The sequence below is a fragment of the Scyliorhinus torazame genome, chromosome 4, assembly GCF_047496885.1.
Source record: "Scyliorhinus torazame isolate Kashiwa2021f chromosome 4, sScyTor2.1, whole genome shotgun sequence".
In the NCBI taxonomy this organism is placed as follows: Eukaryota; Metazoa; Chordata; class Chondrichthyes; order Carcharhiniformes; family Scyliorhinidae; genus Scyliorhinus; species Scyliorhinus torazame.
The window spans coordinates 298295807-298321316 of record NC_092710.1 but is presented as its reverse complement, the minus strand read 5'-3'; the positions used below and the strand labels follow the sequence as shown (position 1 = coordinate 298321316).

Genomic DNA, 25510 nt, shown 5'->3' with positions numbered 1-25510 from the left:
TGTGCCAATTGCCACCCCTATCCAAGCTCGTCACATTTTTATTGGATCCATAATTCCAAAACAGATTTTGGAGAGTGACTGCTTGGTGCCTGCTGAATAGCCTGGACTCTTGTGAGCGAAGGGGAGAAACCAGCCTGGCTTGACAAGTAAATGAAGAAGCCACAGCTCCCACAATCTTCCTCCAAATAATGAGAACAAATGTTTGATCAATTGTGAATGTTTACTGCAATAAAATAGCATTTAGTCTGGAGTTGGTTTAACGACTTATTCGTGCATTCCATTGAAAAGAAATGTACTGTAAAACTAGTGACTGGGAAAACTTAACATAAAAATAAAACATTCTGTGCAATGTGCCTCCCAGCAAGTCTCCCCAATTAATTCTGATTTAATCTGAAGCCTTGCAGCTCTCTGAGAAGATTGTGATGAGTTGGTTCTTCCAACTCTGGCAATAGTGCTTCCACCACCTTGTTACGGAGTCTGCATGGAACCTTTAAAAAAAGAAAATATATATAAGTTTGTCAGCCCATGTGTAGAATGTTTATCATGACGGATCAGTCCCTTCTCAAAGACCAGCAGACATGTTCAAAATATGTGATATCTACTTACTTGCCCTTGATGTGGGTAACAGTTGCAAAAGGGCTTTTGTTGCCCTGGACCATGAAGTGGCCTATGCAGTGTGGTAGGACTGACTGCTCATTAATCATACAATTTAAGCATATCTTTCCCTTACAATTTAAGCATATCTTTCCCTTAATATGCTTGAGGTCTTCTCGGAGTGCATAGTCTATACTTTGCTCTTTTATGGATAATAAAATCATAGAATGTCTACAGTGCAGAGCGAGGCCAATCAGCCAATCGAGTCTGCACCAACCCTCAAAGAGCAACCCACTATATCTGCACATCTTTGGACACTAAGGGGCAGTATGGTGGTGCAGTGACTCCAATTCTAGGGGCACGATCTACTGTCCGCGTCACATCCCTATACAGCTGAATGGGCGTGCGGCATGGCTGGTAGATGCTGGAAGAGGCCTCTTCCTGGATCTACCTGGCTCGCCACGCTTTGCTGTCTCATGGCGCTGAGGTCCCAGGTTTGATCCCGGCTCTGGGTCACTGTTCGTGTAGAGTTTGCACATTCTCCCTGTGTTTGCGTGGGATTTGCCCCCACAACCCAAAGATGTGCAGGTTAGGTGGATTGGCCACAATAAATTGCCCCTTAATTGGAAAAAATGAATTGGGCACTCTAAATTTCTAAAAAAAAATCTTTGGACACTAGGGATTGTGGGAGGAAACTGGAGCACCCGGAGGAAACCTATGCAGACATGGAGAGAACATGCAAATTCCATACAGTCACCCAAAGCTGGAATTGAACCTGGGCCCTGGCGCTGTGAGGTAACTGCTAACCACTTTGCTGCCCTTATTTGTGGAAGATCTAGGCCTGTTACTTCCAGTTCATAGTGATAACCAATTTGGTTAGAGATCTGGGATGGATTTTGCAGATACCTGTATTCAGATGCTGCATGCGGTTGCAGTGAATCTGCTATTGTAACCAATTACTGATCCATATGAAGGTTAACAAAATTGCAACATCATTGTATATCATTTCAGTAAGTAATGCATACTTACTGCAGGAAAGGTCATAACTTGGTTGGATAATGAGAACTCTAGTTGGATCAATTGTAAGTCCACCTGATTTTGAATCTAATATTAAATTTATAGTTTGAATTGAGCTTCATGTTTAAGCATTGTTTAGAATGTAAGCTGGGATTGATCAAACTTGATGTGAAGTTCGGACCACTTGGAATTTGGTTGCAACAGCTTAAATCATACCCCCTCAACGTCATAGCTGCATCAAACATGATGCATACATACCCATGTGCTATATGTTTCAACCTAAACAAAGCTTTTTGCATGTTTTGATTTTACATCATATAAATGGATTGGTCCTATTTGGGTTACAATGATAAAAGTTGGCCTGCAGTGTGCAGTAAATCACACCTTCAGTACCTTTGACTACTCACAATAGCCTGCAAGGCTGTGTACTTAACCCCCTACTCTACTCCCTGTACACACACGACTGCGTGGCAAAGTTTGGTTCCAACTCCCATCTACAAGTTTGCTGATATGACCATAGTGGGCCGGATCTCGAATAACGACGAGTCAGTACAGGAGAGAGATAGAGAACCTAGTGGTGCAATGACAACAGTCTATCCCTCAATGCCTGTAAAACTAAAAGAGCTGGTCATTGACTAGGAAGCAAAGTCACACACCCACCCCTGTCAGCATCAACGGGGCCGAGATGGAGATGGTTAGCAGCTTTGAATTCCTAGGGGTACACATCTCCAAAAATCTGTCCTGGTCCATCAACATCGATGCTACCACCAAGCAAGCACAACATGCCTCTACTGCTTCAGGAAATTTGGCATGTCCGCATTAACTCATACCCACTTTTACAGTTATCTGGCTGCATCACAACCTGGTATGGCAACTGCTCGGCCCAAGACCACAAGAAACTTCAGAGAGTTGTGAACATAGTCCAGTCCCATCACACAAACCTGCCTCCCATCCATTAACTCCATCTACACCTGCTGCCTGGGGAAAGCAGGCAGCATAATCAAAGACCCCTCCCAATAGGCTTACTCACTCTTCCAACTTCCATCGGGCAGGAGATACAAAAGTCTGAGAACATGCACTTACAGACTCAAAAACAGCTTCCCCGCTTTTACCAGACTCCTAAATAACCCTCTTATGGACTGACCTGATTAATGCTATACTCCTGTAAGCTTCGCCTGATGCCGGTGTTACGTAGTTACATTGTGTATGTTGTGTTGCCCTAGGGGCTAGTTTAGCACAGTGGGCTAAATAGCTGGCTTGTAAAGCAGACCAAGACCCGTTCAATTCCCGTACCAGCCTCCCTGAACAGGCGCCGAAATGTGGCGACCAGGGGCTTTTCACTAACTACTTTTGAAGCCTACTTGTGACAATAAGCGATTTTCATTTCATTATGTATTTTCCTTTCATGTACTTAATGATTTGATGAGCTGCTCGCAGAAAAATACTTTTCACTGTACCTCGGTACATGTGACAATAAACAAATCCAATCCACCAAGTTGCAGTGAACGCTTTAAGAATTTTGGGGTTGATTTTTGAATCTGTCAAAAGATAGAAACTATTCCATTATTCACTTTTGTTTCTTTTTTAAAAAATATTATTATTCTCCTTTTTCACATTTTCATCCAAATTTACACCCACCAACTATCGATAACAAATACAATGTCAATCCCCTAGTCAACAATCCCTTCTACCAACAACCCTTAGCATTTTAAATATAAACATCAAAGAAAAGGAATCCACCATCCACCCATACAGTCACCAAAAGCATACCACAGTCCCAAGCTCCGCCCCGAATGTTCGATATCATCCAACTCTTGAACGTGCATAATAAACAAAGCCCATGAATTGTAGAACCCTTCTATCCTTCCCCTCAACTAAAATTCTGACATCCCCCCCCGCTACACCAGGGCACAGGGTGGAGAAGCTGACCTCCACCCCAATAGGACCCGTCTTTGGGCGATCAATGGGGTGAAGGCTGAAACATCTACCTCCGCACCCTCCAGCTTTGGCCAGGACCAAAACATATGAACGTGATTTGCGTCCCCCCCCCCCCCCCCCCCCACACACACACACACCGTTCACAAACATCCTCTACCCCCTCAAAGAGACGGCTCATCCTCGTCTTTGTGAGATGGGCCCGAAAGTTTAAGGGGTATGTGCGTGGAGCGTTTTTTACGCAGAGGGTGGTGGGTGTCTGGAACGCTTTGGCAGCGAAGGAGGTAGAGGCGGGCACGATAGCATCATTTAAGATGCATCTAGACAGATATATGAACGGGTGGGGAACAGAGGGAAGTAGATCCTTGGAAAATAGAAGACCGGTTTAGATAAAGGATCTGGATCGGCGCAGGCTGGGAGGGCCTGTTCCTGTGCTGTAATATTCTTTGTTCTTTTAAACACCACCTTCAGCTGTATCAGCCCCAACCCCGCACACAAAGTTGAAGCATTGACCCTCCGGAGCACCTCACACCCCAACCCCTCCTCCATGCTCTTCCGACTCTTCCTCCCATCTTGTCATGCCTTCAGATGGCCGGAGCGAGGCGACTTCTTCAAGCTGTGCCCAGCGTACCCTCTAATTCTATCTTTTACTCTCGTTCTATGCTTCTAAAACGTTATTCTAACTTTTACCTCGTATTAAGTTGATCTTTTCTCTACACCTTGCTATAACTGTAACATTATATTCTGCAGTCTCCTTCCTTCCCGATGTACGGTATGCATTGTTTGTACAGCATGCAAGAAACAATACTTTTCACTGTATACTAATACATGTGATAATAAATCAAATCAAATTGTCTTAATCCCTTCCAGTGGTGCCTTCTCTTCTAGAACCACCCCATAAATCGCTGGCACCACCACCCTCTCCACTCCCCCTGTCGTCGGCACCTCCTCCAACAGTGTGGGGGCCGGCGCCACCAGAAAGCTCTGTATCTCAGCAAAATCTCAAACCTGCATATCATCCACTTTTATTTCTGGTCAGAAGATTCTGTTTCATTACTTTTTTAATATTTTGACATAGCTACATGGAAAAAAAAGTATGCAAAACTTTTGATCTTAAGAACTGGTAAGTGGTGTGTGTGTGTGTGTTTTTATAAATGTACCGTTTGTACTTCAACAACATCAGCCACAGTAAATAATGGAATTGCTATGGTGAAACCAGGCAGGTGAGGCAGCAGCTATGAAGTTGAGGGGGTATGATTGAAGCTTGTGCAACCAAATTCCAAGTGGTCTGAACTTCACACCATGTTTGATCAATCCCAGCTTGTATTTACATTCTAAACTAATATTCAATTCAGTAAGAACTCCTGAATCTGCAGATATTAATATCTATTAAATAGTTTTCTTGCGCTGTATTTAGGCACTGCGTAAAAACACTAGTGTATGAAACAACATTGATTTGGCAAATTATTGGATAATCTCTTCAGGAAATTCAGGTAAGGTGGACCTTGCTGCATTTATCACCTTCTTTGACCTTAAGAGGTAGGGGAGCTCAAGGCCCTTGGTTGAATGTATCCATGATCCATCTCCATACCTGCTTCTCTGACCACTCCTTGTTTAAAGTGCTTTAGCCTGGTTCTTGTTCTGTCACAGCACTGACACCAGGGCAACCTGGAGTCTGATTCTGATGCCCTGAGCAAAATAGTGCCGTATCCACTAACTGGAGGGCTACAGGATCAAGTCACATTGGAATGAGGCTTATTCTAAATGATCTCTTTCTGTCTAGTCTCCTCATAGGTCTTTAATTTATGCATGGGGTTCTCCCCTTCCCCAAATGCACATTTTGGATTTGCCATGTTAAATGTGCAATTTCATTTACTCATTGCCAGCTCGGCCAGCATTTATTGCCCAACCCTAGTTGCCCTTAAGGGGTGGTGAGCTGCCTTCTTGAACCGCTGCAGTCTGCCGTGTGTAGGTATACCCACAGTGCTGTTAGGCAGGTCCATGATTTTGACCAAGCGACACTGAAGAAACGGCGATATATATTTCCAAGTCAGGATGGTGAGTAACTTGGGAGGGGAACCTCCAGGTGGTGATGTTCCCAGGTATCTGCTGCCCTTATCCTTCTAGATGGTGGTGGTCATGGATTTGAAAGCTGCTGCCTTAGAAGCCTTGGTGAGTTCCTGCAGTGCATCTTGTAGATGGTACAAACGGCTGCCACTGTTCATCGGTGGTGGAGGGTGTGAATGCGGAAGGGTTATCAATCATGCAGGCTGCTTTGTCCTGGATGGTGTTGAGCTTCCTGAGTGCTGTTGGAGCTGCATTCATCCAGGCAAGTAAAGAATATTCCATCACGCTCCTGACTCGTGCCTTGTAGGTGGTGAACAGGCTTTGCGGAGTCAGGAAGTGAGATACTCACCACAGGACCTACTCGTGTAGCCACAGTATTTATATAGTTAGTCCAATTCAGTTTCTGGTCAATGGTAGCCCTCAGGCTATTAATGGGGGATTCAGCGAAGGTAATGCTATTGAATGTCAAGGAGCGATGGTTAGATTCTCACTTGCCAGAGATTGCTTAGCACTTTTGTACATAATTTTGTACACCCCGATCAGGTCGACCCCTCAAGTCTTCTCTGCTCCAGTGAAAACAACCCAAGCCTATCCAACCTCTCTTTATAACTTAAATGTTCCATCCCAGGCAACATGCTGGTGAATCATCTCTGCACCCCCTCCAGGTCAATCACAGCCCTTCAGTGCAATCACATCCTTCCTATAATGTGGTGACCAGAATTGCACACAGTGCTCCAGCTGTGGCCTCACCAAAGTTCTATACAACTCCAACATGACTTCCTTGCCTTTGTAATCTATGCCTCGATTGATAAAGGCGAATGCCCCATCTGCCTTTTTCACTACCCTATTAACCAGACCAGTGCCTTCAGAGATCTATGGACAAACAATCCAAGAGCCCGTTGTTCCTCAGAACTTCCCAGTGTCAGACCATTCATTGAATATTTCCTCATCACATTACTCCTTCCAAAGTGTATCACCTCACCTTTCAGGGTTAAATTCCATCTGCCACTTTTGTGCCCATTTGACCATCCCGTCTACGTCTTCTTGTAACCCAAGACACTGAACCTCACTGTTAATCACCCGGCCTAACTTTGTGTCATCCGCAAACTTACTGATCCTAACCCCAGATAGTCATCTATGTTGTTTATATAAATGACAAACAATAAGGGACCCAGCACAGATCCCTGTGGTACATCACTGGACACTGACTTCCAGTCACTAAAGCAGCCGTCTGTCATCACCCTCTGTTTCCTACAGCTAAGCCAATTTTGAATCCACCTTATCAAGTTACCCTGTATCCCTAGTGCATTTGCCTTGTGTATAAGTATCCCATGTGAAAAGCTTTGCTGAAATCTGTGTAAAGTACATCAACTGCACTACCCTCATCTACACATCTGGTCACATGTTAAAAAAATTCAATCAAATTTGTTCGGCATGACCACCATCTGACAAAGCCATGCTGACTATTCCTGATCAGAGGGTGGTGAATCTGTGAAACTCTTTGCCACAGAAGGCTGTGGTGTCCAAATCACTGAGTGTCTTTAAGACAAAGATAGATAGGTTCTTGATTAATATGGGGATCAGGGGTTAAGGTAGGAGAATGGGGATGAGAAAAATATCAGCCATGATTGAATGGCGGAGCAGACTCAATGGGCCGAGTGGCCTAATTCTGCTCCTATGTCTTATGATCATATCTTACCTCTCCAAGTGGAGATAGACTTCCCGCCTTCAGAATTTTCTCCAATAGTTTCCCTACCACTGACGTGAGGCTCACTGGCTTATCTATACAACCTTTCTTAAATAGTGGGACCACATTAGTTCTCCAGTCCTCCAGCACCTCCGATGCCTGAGAGGAATTAAACATTTGGGTCAGAGCCCCTACAATCTCTTCCCTCACCTCCCATTGCATCCTTGGACACAATTCATCCGGACCTGGAGGTTTGTCCACTTTTAAGCCTGCTAACACCTCCAATATCTTGTCACTCCCTAGAAATCAGCCTGGTGATACAGTAGCCAGCATTCAAAAGGCATGATGAGATGCAACTTTCCTAGAAATGAGACAACGGGCGGGATTCTCCAACCACCCGCCGGGTCGGAGAATCGCCGGGGGCTGGTGTGAACCCTGCCCCCGCCAGCCGCTGAATTCTCCGGCACCGGATATTTGGCGGGAGCGGGAATTGCACCGCGCCGGTCGGCGGGCCCCCCCCTGGCGATTTTCCAGCCCGCAATGGGCCGAAGTCCCACCGCTGCCATGTCAGTCCCACCGGCGTGAATCAAACCCCCCACCTTACCGGCGGGACTGGCGGCGCAAGAGGGCTCCGGGGTCCTGGGGGTGGCGCAGGGCGATCTGGCCCCAGGGGGGTGCCCCCACGGTGGCCTGGCCCGCGATCGGGGCCCACCGATTCGCGGGCGGGCCTGTGCCGTGGGGGGCACTCTTCCCTCCGCCTCGGCCATAGCCTTCACCATGCTGATGCTCCCGTGCATGCGCGGACTTCCGCCGGCCGGAGAAGCGGAAACCACTCCGGCGTAGGCCTAGCCCCTCAAGGTGAGGGCTTGGCCCCTAAAGGTGTGGAGAAATCCACACCTTTAGGGCGGACTGACGCCGGAGTGGTTCCCGCCACACCATCCCTTGGGACCCCCCGCCCCGCCGGGTAGGGGAGAATCCCGGTCCAGGTGTAAATTGCCCCATTAGTAGAAAAAATTACCTGGACGACTTAAAAGATCAGTGAAGGTCTACACATGCTAATTTCTAGAGTCAATTAATTTCAGAGAGCCAGACAGCCGAATACACAGAATGAAGAATCAATGGGGCAAATGGTATAATTGCCAGCACCCGCAGAAGCAGCCTGAGAGGTTAGTCCACCATTCACAGCCTGGAGGTCAGTATTACAACTAAGTCTTAGGGCTAAGGTTGTGCACAAACCTTCGTAAAGGCACTGACTATTTATCAGACTTGATTATCAGCCCTGTATTGTGTGGTAACTATAAGCTGGATTTGACGCATAGATTTATTTAATTTGGATGTTGTTTGGGGGAAGGGGACGTCTTAAAGAGTTCAGGGATCGTAGATATATTTTGGAACAAGGGGTACATTCTCCAAAAACATATACTTAATTGTCTTAGAGTATTGCAGTCCAGTCCGTGTGTTTTTGTCTTTTAAGTTAATAGTCTTTAATAATTATTGCACGACGACTGGGCTGTTTTTTTCACTGGGGTTGTGCGTGACTCTTCACACTATTCCAAATACAACTATACACCCCCATGAACTGGTGTTTCAAGTTAGGATACCCTTGCAGATAATCATCAGCATGGTTCGTGACAGGAGGCATGAATGGTGCTGAACATTATACAGTCTTCTGTGAACACTCCCACTTCTGACCTTGTGATAAAAGGAAGGTCATTGATGGTTGGATCTGAGGAACTCCTGCAGTGATGTCCTGAGATGTTTGACCTCTAACCACCACAACCAGCTTCCTTTGTGAAAAAGTTGTGTGTGTATAAATCGTAATGTCAAGTAATAATAATAATCATTTATTGTCACAAGTAGGCTTCAATGAAGTTACTGTGAAAAGACCCTAGTCGCCACATTCCGGCACCTGTTCGGGGAGGCCGGTACGGGAGTTGAACCCGCGCTGCTGCCTTGTTCTGCATTACAAGCCAGCTGTTTAGCCCACTGTGCTAAACCAGACCCTGTGCTGTGCTAGTCCAACTGTTTAGCCCAACTGTGCTAAGTCAGAATATTTGTGTGGAATAATAGAACATTTTAAATTTAGTTCATCTTCAGGTTCAGTCTTAATTAAATGGTGCTTAAGTCAAGTCTTGTTTTAGCATTAAATTTCTATTCTGTAGTGTCACTTCCATTGAGTGCTTAATTCAAATTATTTTCAGTTGGAGATTTACTTTGTACAGATAACTCAATATAGAAGGAACATACTGCCAACTAGAATGAGGGGCATGACATAAGTGTTACAAAACTGCTACTCACCGTTTGTGGCCGTTGCACCTTTCTTCCTCCACCAGTAATGGTGCCACTCGAATCAATGGTCTTTGAATCAGTGGTCAAACAGCGCCGATAATAGTCTCTGGAAATCACCATTGAGGAATGGATTCGAAAGGGACTCAGTGATCCAGTGCCTACGTAAGTACACATGTATTTTACATGCTGATTATATCCAGAATTTACCAAGCAGAATTGAATCCAAGGTTACTAAACTGTTTCCACTGCACCCACCACAGTTGTAATACAGCATCAATTATAAATCATTGTGAAAACGTTTTATAAGCAAAAACAGTATTAAACAGACCAATACAGAAACCCTAAATGGCACTAAAATACAAGAAACCTACAGCAGCATAACAGGCCATGCCTCCTTTGACAGCATCTTTCAAACTGGTGGCCTCTACAATCTTGAGGGACAAATGCATGGGAACACACCCATCTGCAAGTTCCCCCCCCAAGCCACACAACATCCTGTCTCGGAATTATACCACTGTGCCTGGACCAATGTCCTGAAACTCACTTCCTAACTGTGGGTGGACCTACGCCACATGGACTACAGAGGTTCAAGGCAAATTCGGGACAAACTATAAATGTTGGCCTTGCCAGTGATGCCCACATGAAAGAATTTTGAAAAATCTAATCCAGAGGTGGCACAGTGGTTAGCACTGCTGCCTCATGGCACCGAGGACCCGGGTTCGATCCCCGCACCGGGTCACTGTCCGTGTGGAGTTTTCACATTCTCCTTTTCACATTCACATTTCACATAGCAAAAACCTGCAAGTTCATTTGTTCCCAGCACTGAGCCACCTATTTATTTTTAATCAGAATTAAGTGAATTCCATTTGCCACTTTTTAACCTATTCCCCTCTCTGATCAATATCTCTTTGCAGTTTCCTTTGGTTTTGTAACTATGCCACCTATTTTAGTATAATTTGCACGCTTTTCACAGTAACTTCATTGAAGCCTACTTATGACAATAAGCTATTTCCTTTTGGGCCTGGATCCAAAACGTTGTTGTAAAACAGTGATGGGCACCCCAGGATGGTGAGTGGGCCGCGTGAGTGGCCCTCCTTCACCTCAGTGGAGCTTCACTTTCCCTTGCTTTACAGTCACGCCGAAAAAAACTACCGGAATGTGGCAACCCTGGGTGACGGTCAATAAAATGTCTCATGGGCCGCATTCAGAGCCCAGATGGGCCGCTTGTGGCCCCTGGTTGCCCACCACGGTTGGAGAATGAACAGAAGTCGCCTCAGAACTGAAACCTGTGGTTAGCACTGCTGTCTCACGGCGCTGAGGACCCGGGTTCAATCCCAGCTCCGGTCACTGTCTGTCTGGAGTTTGCACATTCTACCCGTGTCTGCATAGGTTTGACCCCCACAACACAAAGATGTGCAGTGTAGGTGGATTGGCCACATTAAATTGCCCTTAATTGGAAAAAAATAATTAGATACTCCAAATTTATAAAAATAAAAGAACTGAAGTCTGTGGGGTACATCCAACGCATCACCCTCAACTTTTAGTGTTTTCTCTCTTTAATCAATTTTCAAATTCATGATTTAATTTTGTCTAGTAATCTCTCCTGTAATAAGTTCTTAAACACCGTGCAAGGTACATACACGGGTTTGGATCTACCATGCCTGTAAGCTCCTTGAAGAACTTTAAAAGATTTGCCAAGCACAATTCACCATTTGAAATCCATGCTTACTATTTCTAACTATTTTTTATCCACCTACATGGTAATTTCATCCATAATTAGACTTCAAATTTTCACCATCATGGACTTTAAACTGTTGGACATAATTATTTTTAAAAGGACACTCAATTGACTGCTCAACAAATTCTTGAAATACAATTGTTAGGACCTTGGCAATTTTCTCTCTCTGGATCCTTGGATATATTCGGTTGGATCCTGATATTTTGTCTTCCTTTAACCTAACTAACAATGATAGCTAAATGCTGTCTCTAAGCCATCATAATATCACTTAGCTTGGTCTTATCATTTTAGGATTCACCTCATCGTTGATAGTCCCTCTCGTAAAGATTGTTGTAAAATATTTATCAAATCCCTCTGTCACCTTTTGATCATCTATAAGTTTCCTCTCTGGTCCCAGCACCATTTCATCAATTCTCTTTATAGAATCATAGAATTTACAGTACAGAAGGAGGCCATTCAGCCCAACGAGTCTGCACCGACCCTTAGAAAGAGCACCCTACTTAAGCCCACACCTCCACCATATCCCTGTAACCCAACCTAACCTTTTTAGACACTAAGGACAATTTAGCATGGCCAATCCACCTAACCTGCACATCTTTGGACTGTGGGAGGAAACCGGAGCACCCGGAGGAAACCCATGCAGGCTCCGCACAGACAGTGACCCAAGCCGGGAATTTATAAATTGACATACTTCTAAAAAACTTAACTGTTCTTTTCGTTTTAGTATTTTGTTCTCCCTTTCCTTTTGTTATCCTGCTCTAACCTCTTCCTTTCTCATATTCTTCTTTTAGTACCATTTTTGTTCTAAAGGTCCGTCCTTAAATTTAATTGATTTCTAACTACATCGCTGTGATATTCTGGGCGAGATTCTCCGGTCTGCCAGCCATGTGTACCTCTGCGGCACGCCATTCACTGGTGACGGGATTCTATCTTCCCGGCACTTGTCAGTGGGATTTCCCACTGTAACCACCCCACGCTGCCGCAACATCCACTGGCGGGGATGCACTGTCAGCGGGAAAAGTGAATCGCAACGGCCGGACAACTCTGGCCTCATAGTTGCCTTTCTCTTCTCTTTATTCTGTACCTTTTGTACATTAGTAACAACGGTCTTTCGCTGAACACCAAATTTCTCCTTGCACCTCACCTGAGCTAGTTAGGTCACTCCCCACCTTTCTAAAACCTCAGTCAATCCAATCTGGTGTTCTAGTGTTTTATCGTACAGACGTTCTTCCTTTCCAGTTGGATATTAACCCACATTTTGGTCACTATTTGCTAACCTGACCTGTTTCATCTCTTGGGACCGGTTTCTTGCAGTTTCTCTGCCTGCATTCCAATTATTCTGCTCATTCCAATCTACTATGTGAACACAGTACAATATACCCACAGTCTATATTGTGAGTAAAGACAGCAGATGTGGCATCAAGCCATATAGCTAAATCAAGACTTTGCCAGGTCTACATTCAGTCACCACAGTTGAACTCAACAGGTTAAACAATCGGGCAGGGGATGGTGTGGCGATCAGGGGAGTATCACCAAGGCTATGCAGGCTGTTCTACTGGTAAGTCTGGGCCAATGGGTAAGGGCAGGGTTTAAGGTGCACCGAATGATAATACTTTGGCCAGTTGGCATTACTATAGCTGGGGGAGGCACTGGCATAGAGGCACTGTCACTGCACTAGTAATCTAGAGACCCAGGGTCCGAATCCCACCATGGCAGATGGTGAAATTTGAATTCAATAAATACTAAAGTCTAATAATGTAAAAACACATCTGGTCCACTAATGTCCGTTATAGAAGCAAATTAGCCGTCCTTACCTGGTCTGGCCTACATATGCTCCAGATCCACAACAATGTGGTTGATTCTTAAATGCCCTCTGAAATTCCGGGATGGTCAGGAGGCCAGAATTGGAGGAGCATGAAGGGACGGCATGGTGGCACAGTGGTTAACACTGCTACCTCACAACATCAGGGACCCAGGTTCAATTCTGACTTTGGGTGACTGTGTGGAATTTGTACAATCTCCCCGTGTCTGCGTGGGTTTCTTCCGGATGCTCCGGTTTCCTCCCACAGTCCAAAGATGTGCAGTTAAAGTGGATTGGCTGTGCTAAATTGTCCCTTAGTGTCCAAAGGCTAGGGGGGGTTATGGGATTACAGGGATGGACTGGGGGAGTGTAGACTCGATGGGCTGAACGGCCTCATTTTACACTGTCGGCATTCTATGGTCTCGGATGGTTCTAGGGTTGGATGAGGTTACAGAGTTGGGAAGGAATGGTGTCTTGGAAGGGTTTGATTATAAGCATGAGAACTGTAACACAGTGGTGTCATTCTGAATCACCTCATTCTGGAAAGTAACAGGGAGAAAAGTGAGTGGCAGGAACTTTGAACAGTTTTTCATAATTCCACCATTGGCGGCTGTGCCTTCAGCTGCCGAAAACCTAAGCTCAGGAATTCCCTCCCAAAACCCTTCCACCTCCCTGTCTTCCTTTAAGATTGGATTGGTTGATGAAGGAAATGCAATGGATATTGTCGACATGGATTTTAAGAAAGTGTTTGGCAATTTTTCAAATATCATTCTGGTTAACAAAATTGAAGATAGAAGAGTCAGTGCCAGCATGGATCGGAAATCTCCTTAAGGACAGAAAGTGGTAAGAAATGGTGCTTTTTCAGACTGGAGGGTGGCAGGCAGTGGTGTCCCCCAAGTTCATTGTGAGGACAACAGTTTTTATTGATATATATGGCCAAGATATTGGAAACAGAGTAAAAAAATTTAATTTGCTGCTGCTACCAAACTTTGAGGTGTGATGGATGGTGTGGAGAATACCAATCAACTACATTAGGACACAGAAAACACGCAGAATGGGCAACTGAAAAAGTGAAAAGTGGAATTTAACAAAGAAGGATGCTGTAATGCATTAGGGTTAAGGGGACACAAACCCGACTTAATGGCACAGTTCCAAAGAGTGTATAGGGACAAGGGGACCATGGGATTCATGTGCATAGATCTTTGAAGAGGACAGGACAGATTGAAAGAGCGGTTAGAAAAGCTTATGGGATCTTGCACTTCAGAAATAGAGGCATTGGTTGGGATTTTCCAGCCCCACCGTAGCAGATACAGTGAGCAAGCCAAAGGTCCTTTGACTTCAGTGGCACTGGTAAATCCCACCAGTAGGTGGGACTGGAAGATCCCACAGACCGAGTTGAAAGTTGTGCTGAACCTCTGTCAAGCTCAGGTTCGGCCACAACAAGAGTATTCTTTGAGTGTTAGGAACAAGATACAGCTTCAAGTTTAATTTATATAGTTTTATTTGCGTGTTAAGAAAGGTGAAATCTGAGTTTGGTTTCATTTTAGTGTATTTTTCAAGGGGAGCCGGGAAGTCTCCATTCCCTGTTTGTATGCATGTATTTTTAACGTGGTTTTATGACTCTTGAAGTGTCGAGATGGGTTACCAAGGGGTTAGTAGTTTTGGGAAATTACAGTAAACACAGTAAGTAGAAAAACCTGCTGTTGCCTCGTATCAGATGGTCAGCGAAAAGTCCCACACAGAGACCAAGAGATAAGAAAAGCAGTTTTAGTTTCAGATGTCATGGTTATACCATAGACTGAAGAAAGGATGATCTAGGACTCTCTAGCTGAAAATGATGCCAGACTATTAATTAAATAAATTTAAGGGACTTGTAATTTAGAGTGAGTTTTCTAGATCTCAAGGGAGATACTAATTGTAGAAGAATTTCTAGTGAATCTTCAGAAGTGTTCTGGAAAATAAACCTCTTTGCAACTGAACCAGCTCTACCATTGGTTTGGAAATAGAGGTACCTGTTCACTGGAGTGTTAAGTCTATAAGGATATTGCTGAGGAGCTTGTGGAGGCATTGGTGGTGATCATTCAGGAATCACTGGAGGCAGGGAGGGGCCCAGAGGACAGGAAAGTGGCTAATGTAACAGCCCTGTTTCAGAAGGGAGGGAGGCAGAATACGGGGAATTATAGGCCGGTTAGCCTGACTTTAGTCATTGGTAAGATTTTAGAGTCCATTATTAAAGATGAGATTGCATGATAAAATAGGACTGAGTCAGCATGGCTTCGTCAAGGTGAGGTCATGTCTGACAAATCTGTTCGAGTTCTTTGAGGAAGTAACAAGGAAGTTAGACAAAGGAGAACCAGTGCACGTGATTTATTTAGATTTCAAAAGGCCTTTGACAAGGTGCCGCATAGGAGACTGTTAAATACGTTAAGAGCACATGGTGTTAAGGGTAAGATCCTGGCATGGATAGAGGATTGGCTGACTGGCAGAAGGCAGAAAGTGGGGATAAAAGGGTCTTTATCAGGATGGCAGCCGGTGACTATTGGTGTGTGTCAGGGGTCGGTGCTGGGACCACAACCTTGTACAATATACATTAACGATCCAGAAGAAGGAACTGAAGGCACGGTTGCCAAGTTTGCAGATGATACAAAGATCTGGAGAGGGGCAGGTAGTATTGAGGAAGCAGGGGGGCTGCAGAAGGACTTGGACAGTCTGGGAGAGTGGGCAGAGAAGTGGCAGATGGAATACAATGTGGAAAGAAAAGTGTGACGTTATGCACTTTGGAAGGAGGAATGGAGGCATAGACTATTTTCTAAATGGGGAAATGCTTAGGAAATCAGAAGTACAATGGATCTTGGGAGACCTTGTTCAAGATTCTCTTAAGGTTAACGTGCAGGTTCAGTCGGCAGTTAGGGAGGCAAATGCAATGTTAGCATTCATGTTGAGAGGGCTAGAATACAAGACCAGAGATGCACTTCTGAGGCTGCACAAGGCTCTGGTCAGACCCCATTTGGAGTATTGTGAGCAGTTTTGAGCCCTGTATCTAAGGAAGGATGTACTGGCCTTGGAAAGGGCCCAGAGGAGGTTCACAAGAATGATCCCTGGCATGAAGAGCTTGTCGAATGAGGAACGGTTGAGGCCTGGATAGAGTGGACGTGGAGAGGATGTTTCCACCTGTTGGAAAAACTGGAAGCAGAGGACACCATCTCAGACTAAAGGGATGATCCTTTAAAACAGAGATGAGGAGGAATTTCTTCAGCCAGAGGGGGTGAATCTGTGGAACTCTTTGCCGCAGAAGGCTGTGGAGGCCAAATCACCGAGTGTCTTTAAGGCAGAGTTAGATAGGTTCTTGATTAATAAGGGGATCAGGGGTTATGGGGAGACTGGGGGTGAGAAAATATCAGCCATGATTGAATGGCGGAGCAGACACGATGGGCCGAGTGGCCTAATTCTGCTCCTATGTCTTATGGTCTTATTGCTGGGATAAAAAGGATAGCATGAGTTCGTTTCACGTTTTTCCTTGGTTTCTGTATTGAAATCTTTCCAACCTTTTTGTTGTCTTGTGTAATATAGTTAATGTTTCCTATTTAATAAATGTTTTATTGTTTTGTAAAAAGCCCACAGCAGACTCTTGTGAATCTGTTCAGTAAATAACCTCCACAGTTTTTAAAAAAGTATGATCTATCAAGACAGGTTCCACCTGGGATCTGACTTGTCCAGTAATAACATCAGCTAGGATGATCAGTATTGTGTTCACCAGTGGCCACACTTGCGGCAGGATCTGAGGGCCTTTGAGAGGATTCAGAAGAAATTTACCAGAATGGTTCCAGGGATCAGGGGGGGTTTCCTACAAAATTAGGTTAGAAAAATTGTGATTTGGTCTCCATAGATTAATGGGGGATTGAGGAGTACAAGATTGATAGGTTTAGAGGCTGTTTAGCACAGGGCTAAATCGCTGGCTTTGAAAGCAGACCAAGGCAGGCCAGCAGCACGGTTCAATTCCTGTATCAGCCTCCCCGAACAGGCGTCGGAATGTGGCGACTAGGGGCTTTTCACAGTAACTTCATTTGAAGCCTACTTGTGACAATAAGCGATTTTCATTTCATAAGGTGGAGCAAGAAAAACAGTTTCCATTTCCTGACAGGGAAAGAGACTGGGCGAGGGGGGTTGATTTCTCCATGGCCGTCACCGGAAGTCACATGCATGCATTTTAATGAGGTTTTACCACCCTTGAAGTGAAGAGATGGGTTACCAAGTGGTTAGTAGTTTAGGGAAGTTAAAGTAAACACAGAAAGTAGAAAAACCTGTTGTTGCCTAGTATCAGGTGATCAGAGAAAAATCCCACACAGAGACAGAGAGATAAGAACAGGGCAGCACGGTAGCATTGTGGATAGCACAATTGCTTCACAGCTCCAGGGTCCCAGGTTCGATTCCGGCTTGGGTCACTGTCTGTGCGGAGTCTGCACATCCTCCCCGTGTGTGCGTGGGTTTCCTCCGGGTGCTCCGGTTTCCTCCCACAGTCCAAAGATGTGCAGGTTAGGTGGATTGGCGATGATAAATTGCCCTTAGTGTCCAAAATTGCCCTTAGTGTTGGGTGGGGTTACTGGGTTATGGGGATAGGGTGGAGGTGTGGACCTTGGGTAGGATGCTCTTTCCAAGAGCCGGTGCAGACTCGATGGGCCGAATGGCCTCCTTTTGCACTGTAAATTCTATGAAAAAAAAAAGTTTATCTGCAGGATTGGAGCAGGGGATGGAGCTGCCAGGGTTGCTCGATGGAGAGCCAGCATGGACGCAATGGACCCCTGTGCTATAGTAAAGATGCTATGACTCTGCCTGACTAGGACTTAAAACCTCCTCTGATCAAGTGCACAATAATGTTTTATTGAACTTCTGTTCAGTCTCTTGGCACATTTTACTTCATTAAAAGTGCTGCTTAAATACAAGTTGTTATTGTAGTCATTAGGAAGAAAAAGCTGCTCACCGACAAAGAAAAATTGAACGACGACCTTCATGTCAGCTCGGGCCGCAGGAGGGGGAGAGGAAGGCTGGTTACGAATGGATGGCAAAACAGTTCAAGTATATATCGCCACATAAAGGGATATATATACTTGACCAAAAGATTTTAGGCAACAATTTATTTATCAATGTCAATACCTGGTAAAAGACTTCTGAAGCTGCTTGCGCTGCGACACAACGATGACGGTGATTTCTTCATGGTACCTGTAGAGATTTTTCAAAAAGTAGGAAATATTTTCAACGTTGGTTCATTCACACCAGCTATTGCTCTCGGGTTTTTAAATCAAGTTGTGGGTTTTAAGTCTGTGCTTGATGGTTAACAGTCATTTCATTGCAATCCAAAAAGGAAATAAAATAAAAGCAAAAGTAATGTGGCGCAATTCTCTGTTCCTGAGACTAAGTGTTGACGCCAGTGCAGGATTCATGGACTTCCGCAACAGCAGAACTGCCGCGGCATCTGGACCGATTCAGCGTCCATTGAGGGGCTAGCACCGGTGCCACGTGAAACAAACTCGATTCCAATGAGAAACGATATGGGACTCACCGGATTTGTGATTTACACTTCGGAGGCTAACAAGCTGCAGCCGCACATACACACTTCACTCCCCACACCACTCATCCCAGCCAACAAGATGGCACTGGTTGCACAGAAGCATGCCTGTCCCGCTGATGGGTTGGCTGGGGCCAGAGGGCACCTGGGGTGGTGGCCCGGGGGCACACCCATATGACGTGGCCCTAAGTTCACAGTGGCGAATCAGCGGCATGCGCAGCTGCATGGCTGCCTTGCCGGCTGCGGCGATGGTGTTCCATGCCTGTCCATCCCGACCTCCTGGCCACCCCCTGCCTCTCCCCCCGGCCCTGGCAGAAGCCCCCCGGTCAGCGGCACAGCTGTCAGTGCACTATGGCGATGGTGGAGACTTTCTGCACCCCTCTCCCTCCCTCAGCAGCGTGGCGCCTGTTTCACGACTTTTAAAAGAGCAGGTGAGCCGTGCCGTCGGGAATTCGCCCCAGTGGAGGCAGAGCATTGCAGATGCTCTGGCGAATACCAGGTCAGACCTGCTAACGTGCGTTCTGCAACGTATTGGCACCACTGTCGACGCGACGGAGAATTGCGATTTGGCGTGAAACCTACACCCTCCACTATTTTGGCGTTGGAACCGATTCTCCACCTAATTGCGTTTCCTGATTCCGGTGTGGGCCGACGGGGAATCCCTCCCTTGGTTTTTGAGCTTTGCAGGTTAATGGCTGTGATAGTGCAGCGGCTGTGTTACCAGATGGATAAAGGCCTGAACCAAAGGTCAGAGTTCAAATCGCAGTGTGTCAGTTTGAGGATTTTAATTCAGTTAAAGATTAAAATTTGGCAGTAAGAAAACCTGTACCACAGCGGAAGTGAAAATATAAGTAGTCGTAAAAGTCTGCCATTTCTTTCTGGTTTGAGTTGTACAAGATCATAGATTATCATAGAATTTACAGTGCAGAAGGAGGCCATTTGGCCCATCGAGTCTGCACCGGCTCTTGGAAAGAGCACCCTACCCAAAGTCAATACCTCCACCCTATCCCCATAACCCAGTAACCCCACCCAACACTAAGGGCAATTTTGGACACGAAGGGCAATTTAGCATGGCCAATCCACCTAACCTGCACATCTTTTGGACTGTGGGAGGAAACCGGAGCACCCGGAGGAAACCCACACAGACACGGGGAGGACGTGCAGACTCCGCACAGACAGTGACCCAAGCCAGAATCGAACCTGGGACCCTGGAGTTGTGAAGCAATTGTGCTAACCACCATGCTACCGTGCTGCCGATGGGAGATCTCAATCTCCCATCGATGCGGTTGACTTTTAACTGCCTTCCGAAGTTACAAAATACCCAGTTATTGCTCTGAACCTGGGCAACTAGAAATGGGCAATACATGACAGTGATGCCATATCCAGAGAATGCATTAGAAAACTGAGAATGAGCATTCAGATGACCACTTCATTAGGATATGGGGCCTTTTCTGAGGGTAAAGCAAATCGCAGTTTCTAGGAACTCTTGCCCTCCCACCCAGGGGCAGCAGGTTAAATATCCACCATGTTGGCCAATATCCAGCCTCCAGACACTGGGAGGGAGTACAAAGGTCAAGCTGTTGACTTCCCTTTCAGCTAAGAAATGAAAGGCAGTTCACGGATAGAGAGGTAGCTGTTCCCCTCCCCGAGATGGTGGCACTCAGGATTTGGAGGGCGGCACGGTGGCACAGTGATTAGCAGTGCTGCCTCAGTGCCAGGGACCCGGTTTCAATTCCGGCCTTAGGAGTTTGTATTTACTCCCCGTGTCTGCGTGGGTTTCCCCTACGTGCTCCAGTTTCCTCCCATGGTCTAAAGACGTGCTGTTAGGTGGATTGGCCATGATAAATTGCCCCTTTCATGTCCAAGGATGCATTATGGGGATTAGGCGGGGAATGGGCCTCGGTAGGGCGCTCGTTTGGAGGGTTGGTGCAGACCCGATGGGCCGAATGGCCTCCTTCTGCACTGTAGGAATTCTATGATTCTATGCAGATGGGAGCAGCCAGAGATGGTTCTTCTTCTCAATTTCTTATTTCTTCTCACTTGGAACTTTAGCTTACCCACCAAAACCCCACAGATGAAATACTCTCAGCAACAGCAAATGATTATAACTAGTTCAGCCATTCATGGTCAAGTCTTGCTGGACACAATATTGGGTTCTGTTCTCCTCTGCAAAAACTGCTCATTGTTCCCACATCCATTTAGAATGTTACGGTAACCTTCAGCTTCTTTTCTTTACTGCGAGGTGTCTTCACAAACTCCTCTCCTGGGGCAAAAGATCATGGGCGTGATTCAACGACTCCCAATTTGCTCAACGGGTGAATCACGTGACTCAGTGCCAGACATCGGGCTGATCGTGAGTCATATGACTGCCTCCGCCCGGTGCAATCTGGGTGAGATCCAGATCTGCATATTTAAATGAGTCTAACGTCTCTCCCCAGATGTTGGATTCACCCGAGGTCTCTACGGCCGCACCTGCAAGACCTCCCCAGGGCACAAACATGAACCAGGCATTACGGCATCTTGGGGGATCTCGTAGGCCATTGGAGACCCCTGGTTGATTGGGGACAGGGCAGGTGATACCCTGGCACTCCCCCATGGCACCACCAACCTGGCAATCCTATGTGGTTTGCTTACCAAATGTTGCCAAATAGAAAGTTGACTCGACTATTAGAAATAATTAATATTGACCACTAGGCCATCAATTTCTTGTGCTTCCATACGTGGTCTTTGCAACTGTTCAATCAGCAGCTCCCACCTATAAGATTTGGTGGTGTTCTGAAGAAATAGGTGCTGCTTCTCAATAGGTAACCCTTTAGGACTATAAAAACCTATCTTGATTGATGGGCCTTTCACAGGACGAAGTGGTTCATTGTGAGTTTGCTTTGATTAAATATGAACACCATCTCCTGATCTTCCTTTGTATTAGTACGAAGTCTTACAACACCAGGTTAAAGTCCAACAGGTTTGCTTCGATGTCACTAGCTTTTGGAGCGCTGCTCCTTCCTCGGGTGATTGAAGAGGTCTGTTCCAGAAACATATATATAGACAAATTCAAAGATGCCAGACAATGCTTGGAATTAGTACAGATCATTGGTATTAGTACAGATCAAAGAGGAAGAGGTATGGCTCGGCTTTGAAATCATTAACCCCTTTTCTGTGACTGATATGTACTGAGGGAAACCAGATCATCTCGTTCTCATCTAAAATTAAAAAGACTCCTTCAGTACATTTGCATTTGACTTGAAAACAACTGAATTTTGTTTGAATACTGCAGTTGTATTACAATTCACAACAGGCTGTTTGTGACCGTTAAAGTTCAGATAAAGGCCATTGCTAATAAACATATGAAGGAACAGAGCCTGGTTGCTGTGAAATCAAACATATTTTTGCGGGTCAATTCATTTTTTTAGGTGGGAAACCAACAAACTATTCATGATTAGAAAACACTTACCAGCTCTCTCTGCAACAATTAAGAATCCTTTGGTTTGGACTTCCACAATGTCCTGAAAACCAACTATGTTTAGTGGGCATCCCAGGACACCCTTGGTTCATTACTCATTAGTGAAAGAATACAGAGGTATGATGACTGCCTTGCTCTCATGAATTCCATTCTCCAAATTAGTTGTTGTTGAGACATTTGCTTCCACCTTCCTGGAGCACTGCTTTTTCTTTTTTACTTCATTTAAGGGATGTAAACATTTATTACCCATCCCTAATTTCCCTTGAGAATGTGCTGGTGAGCTGTCTTCTTGAACCGCTGCAGTCCATGTGGTGTAAGTATACCAAAGTGCTGTTTAGGGAATTCCAGGCTTTCAACCTCTACTAGTAAGGGAACAGTGATATTTTTCCAAGTCAGAGTGATGCCCTTGTTCTTCTAGCCGGTAGGGGTTGCAGGATTGGAAGGTGCTGTTGAAGCTGCCTTGGTGCATCTTAAAGATGGCACACATCTGCTATCATTGTACGCCAATGGTGGAGGGAATGAATGTTTAATGTGGCAGACCTGAACTGGACGGGCACCAATATCCTGGGCGGGAGGTTTGCTCGAGCTCTTTGGGAGGGTTTAAACTAGTTTGGCAGGGGGATGGGAACCAGAGCTACAAATCAGAGAATAGGGTAGCTGTTGAACGGGCAGAAATAGTATGCAGACGTCTGTGACGAAGGATAGACAGTTGATAGGGCAAAGTTGCACTCGGTGGGATGAGTTAAAGTGTGTCTGTTTCACTGCAAGGAGTGTCAGGAATAAGGGAGATGAACTTAGAGCATGGATTAGTACTTGGAACTACGATGTTGTGGCCATACAAAGACATGGAACTCACAGGGGCAGGAATGGTTGTTAGATATTCCAGGGTTTAGATGTTTTAAGAAGAATAGGGAGGTAAAACAGGAGAGGGAGTGGCACTGTTAATTAGAGAGTGCATCACAGCTGCAGAAAAGGAGGTAGTCGAGCAGGGTTTGTCTATTGAGTCAGTATGGGTGGAAGTCAGATACAAGAAAGGATCAGTCACTTTATTGGGAGTTTTCTTTAGACCCCCAATAGTAGCAGAGAGATGGAGGAACAGATTGGGCGGCAGACTTGGAAAGGCGCAGAAGTAACAGAGTTGTTGTCATGGATGACTTCACCTACCCTAATATTGACTGGAACCTCCTTAGTGCAAATGGTTTGGATGGAGCAGATTTTGTCAGGTGTGTCCAGGAAGGATTCCTGACTCAATATGTAGATAGGCTGACTAGGGGGAGGCCATACTGGATTTGGTGCTTGGCCGCGAACCAGGCCAGGTGTCAGATATCTCGGTGGGAGAGTATCTTGGTGACGGTGACCACAACCCCTTGGCCTTTACCATAGTCATGGAGAGGGATAGGAACAGACAGTATGGGAAGGTATTTAATTCGGGGAGGGGAAATTATACTGCTGACAGGAGCTGAGGAGCATAAATTGGGAACAGATGTTCTCAGGGAAATGCACAACAGTAATGTGGGAGTTGTCTAAGGAGCATTTGCTGTGAGAGCTGGATAGTTTTGTCCCACTGAGACAAGGAAGGAATGGTAAGGTGAAGGAGCCTTGGATGACAAGAGAGGTGGAGTTTTTAGTCAAGAGGAAGAAGGAAGCTTACTTAAGGTTGAGGAAGCAAGGATCTGGAACGGCTCTAGAGTGTTACAAGGTAGCAAGGAAGGAACAAAAATGGACTTAGGAAAGCTAGAAGGGAGCATTAAAAAGCCCTGGCGGGAAGGATTACGGAAAACCCCAAGGCGTTCTACACTTACGTGAGAAATAAGAGGATGACCAGAGTGAGAGTAGGACCGATCAGGGATAGTGGAGGGAACTTGTGCCTAGAGTCTGAGGAGGTGGGGGAGGCCCTAAATAAATATTTTGCTTCAGTATTCACAAGAGAGAGGGATCTTGTTGCTTGTGAGAACAACGTGAACCAGGTTAATAGGCTCAAACAGGTTGATATTAAGAAGGAGACTGTGCGGGAAATTTTGAAAAGCATCAGGATAGATAAGTCCCCTGGGCCAGACGAGATATACCCAAGGTTACTACGGGAAGCGAGGAAGGAGATTGCTGCGCTGTTGGCGATGATCTTTGCGTCCGCACTCTCCAATGAAGTAGTACCGGATGATTGGAGGGAGGTGAATGTTGTTCCCCTGTTCAAGAAAGGGAATAGGGAAATCCCTGGGAATTACAAAGCAGTCAGTCTTACGTCTGTGGTGAGCAAAGGATTCTGTACTGGAAAGGATTCTGAGAGATAGGAAAAACATAGTTTGATTAAAGATAGTCAGCATGGCTTTGTGAGGGCAGATCATGCATCACAAGCCTCATTGAATTCTTTGAGGATGTAGTCGAAGCCCAACTTTGTATCATCTGTAAATTTGGAGATATTTAATTTAGTTCCCTCATCGAAATCAGTTTATCAGGCCCGAAGGTTTGCATAACTTGATTATTTCAAATGTCTGAAAAAAGTGTTGCACAAAAATGTTACATATTCACATTAATATATTAAATTTATCCATGGAGTTGGCTCTACAACCTAGCACTGGGATTCTCCCCCCCCCCCCCCCCCCCCCCCACACACACACACCATGGATTTTCCGATGGGGGATGCAGTGAGCCAATGGTCACCGGCGGGATCTTCCAGTCCGATCACAGTCTATGGGATTTTGCGTGGCTTGCCGCCCTGTTATTGAGAACCCACTGCAAGGGGTTGACTTTGGCAGGACCGGAAGATCCAGCTGGTGGGATGGTCTGGAAAATCCCAGGACCTGCCGCGGGGGGATACGGCAGGCCAGGCAAATGTCCATTGACTTCTGGCGGAACTGAACAATCCCAGTGGTGGGCGGAACTGGAAAATCCCACCCTGGGTATCTGTGCCGAGTGCTGCGTATTGTCAGAGATAGGGGGCGGGTTTCTCCGTCCCGCACGCCGCCGGGATTCTCCGTTTCGCCGGCGGGTCATTAGGTTTCTCAATGTGAGACAGCCCCACGCCATCGGGAAACCCCCGGGCTGCCGGCAAAACGAAGAATCCCAACGGCGGAGAATTGAGCCCAGGACCATTGACATGTTGGTGCAACAACTGGAGAGTCCGCTTAACAATTGACATTAACCAGGTCTGTGTTGCAATGAACCAAACTTGTCAATCAATGTTCTGAGAAGCACTGAAAGGAAACCCTTTGGTGTTTTAAAGATCTAATTCATTTAAAGAATTATCTGCACTTAGGTTGCAATTAGTATTAAGCAAACTTTTTGTTTGTTTCTTCCTTTTAGGTTAGTGCAGGCACACACTATCCCCCTCCCTGAACAGAAAGGTGGGGAAATTGCTCCCT

The 25510-nt window shown here is 45.7% G+C and overlaps 1 protein-coding gene across 1 annotated transcript in view; it reads right to left on the bottom strand.

The window, feature by feature from the left end:
- Positions 1 to 201: 201 nt before the first annotated feature.
- The window catches only part of LOC140411021 (uncharacterized), a 399297-nt gene continuing 373988 nt past the window's right edge, over positions 202 to 25510 (bottom strand). The window contains exons 46-48 of the mRNA XM_072499979.1: positions 18280 to 18345; positions 9599 to 9747; positions 202 to 488 (exon numbers count right to left, since the gene is read on the bottom strand). Of these exons, the coding sequence (XP_072356080.1) occupies positions 375 to 488; positions 9599 to 9747; positions 18280 to 18345 (329 nt within the window). The 3' untranslated portion in view covers positions 202 to 374. The remainder of the gene's footprint in view (positions 489 to 9598; positions 9748 to 18279; positions 18346 to 25510) is intronic.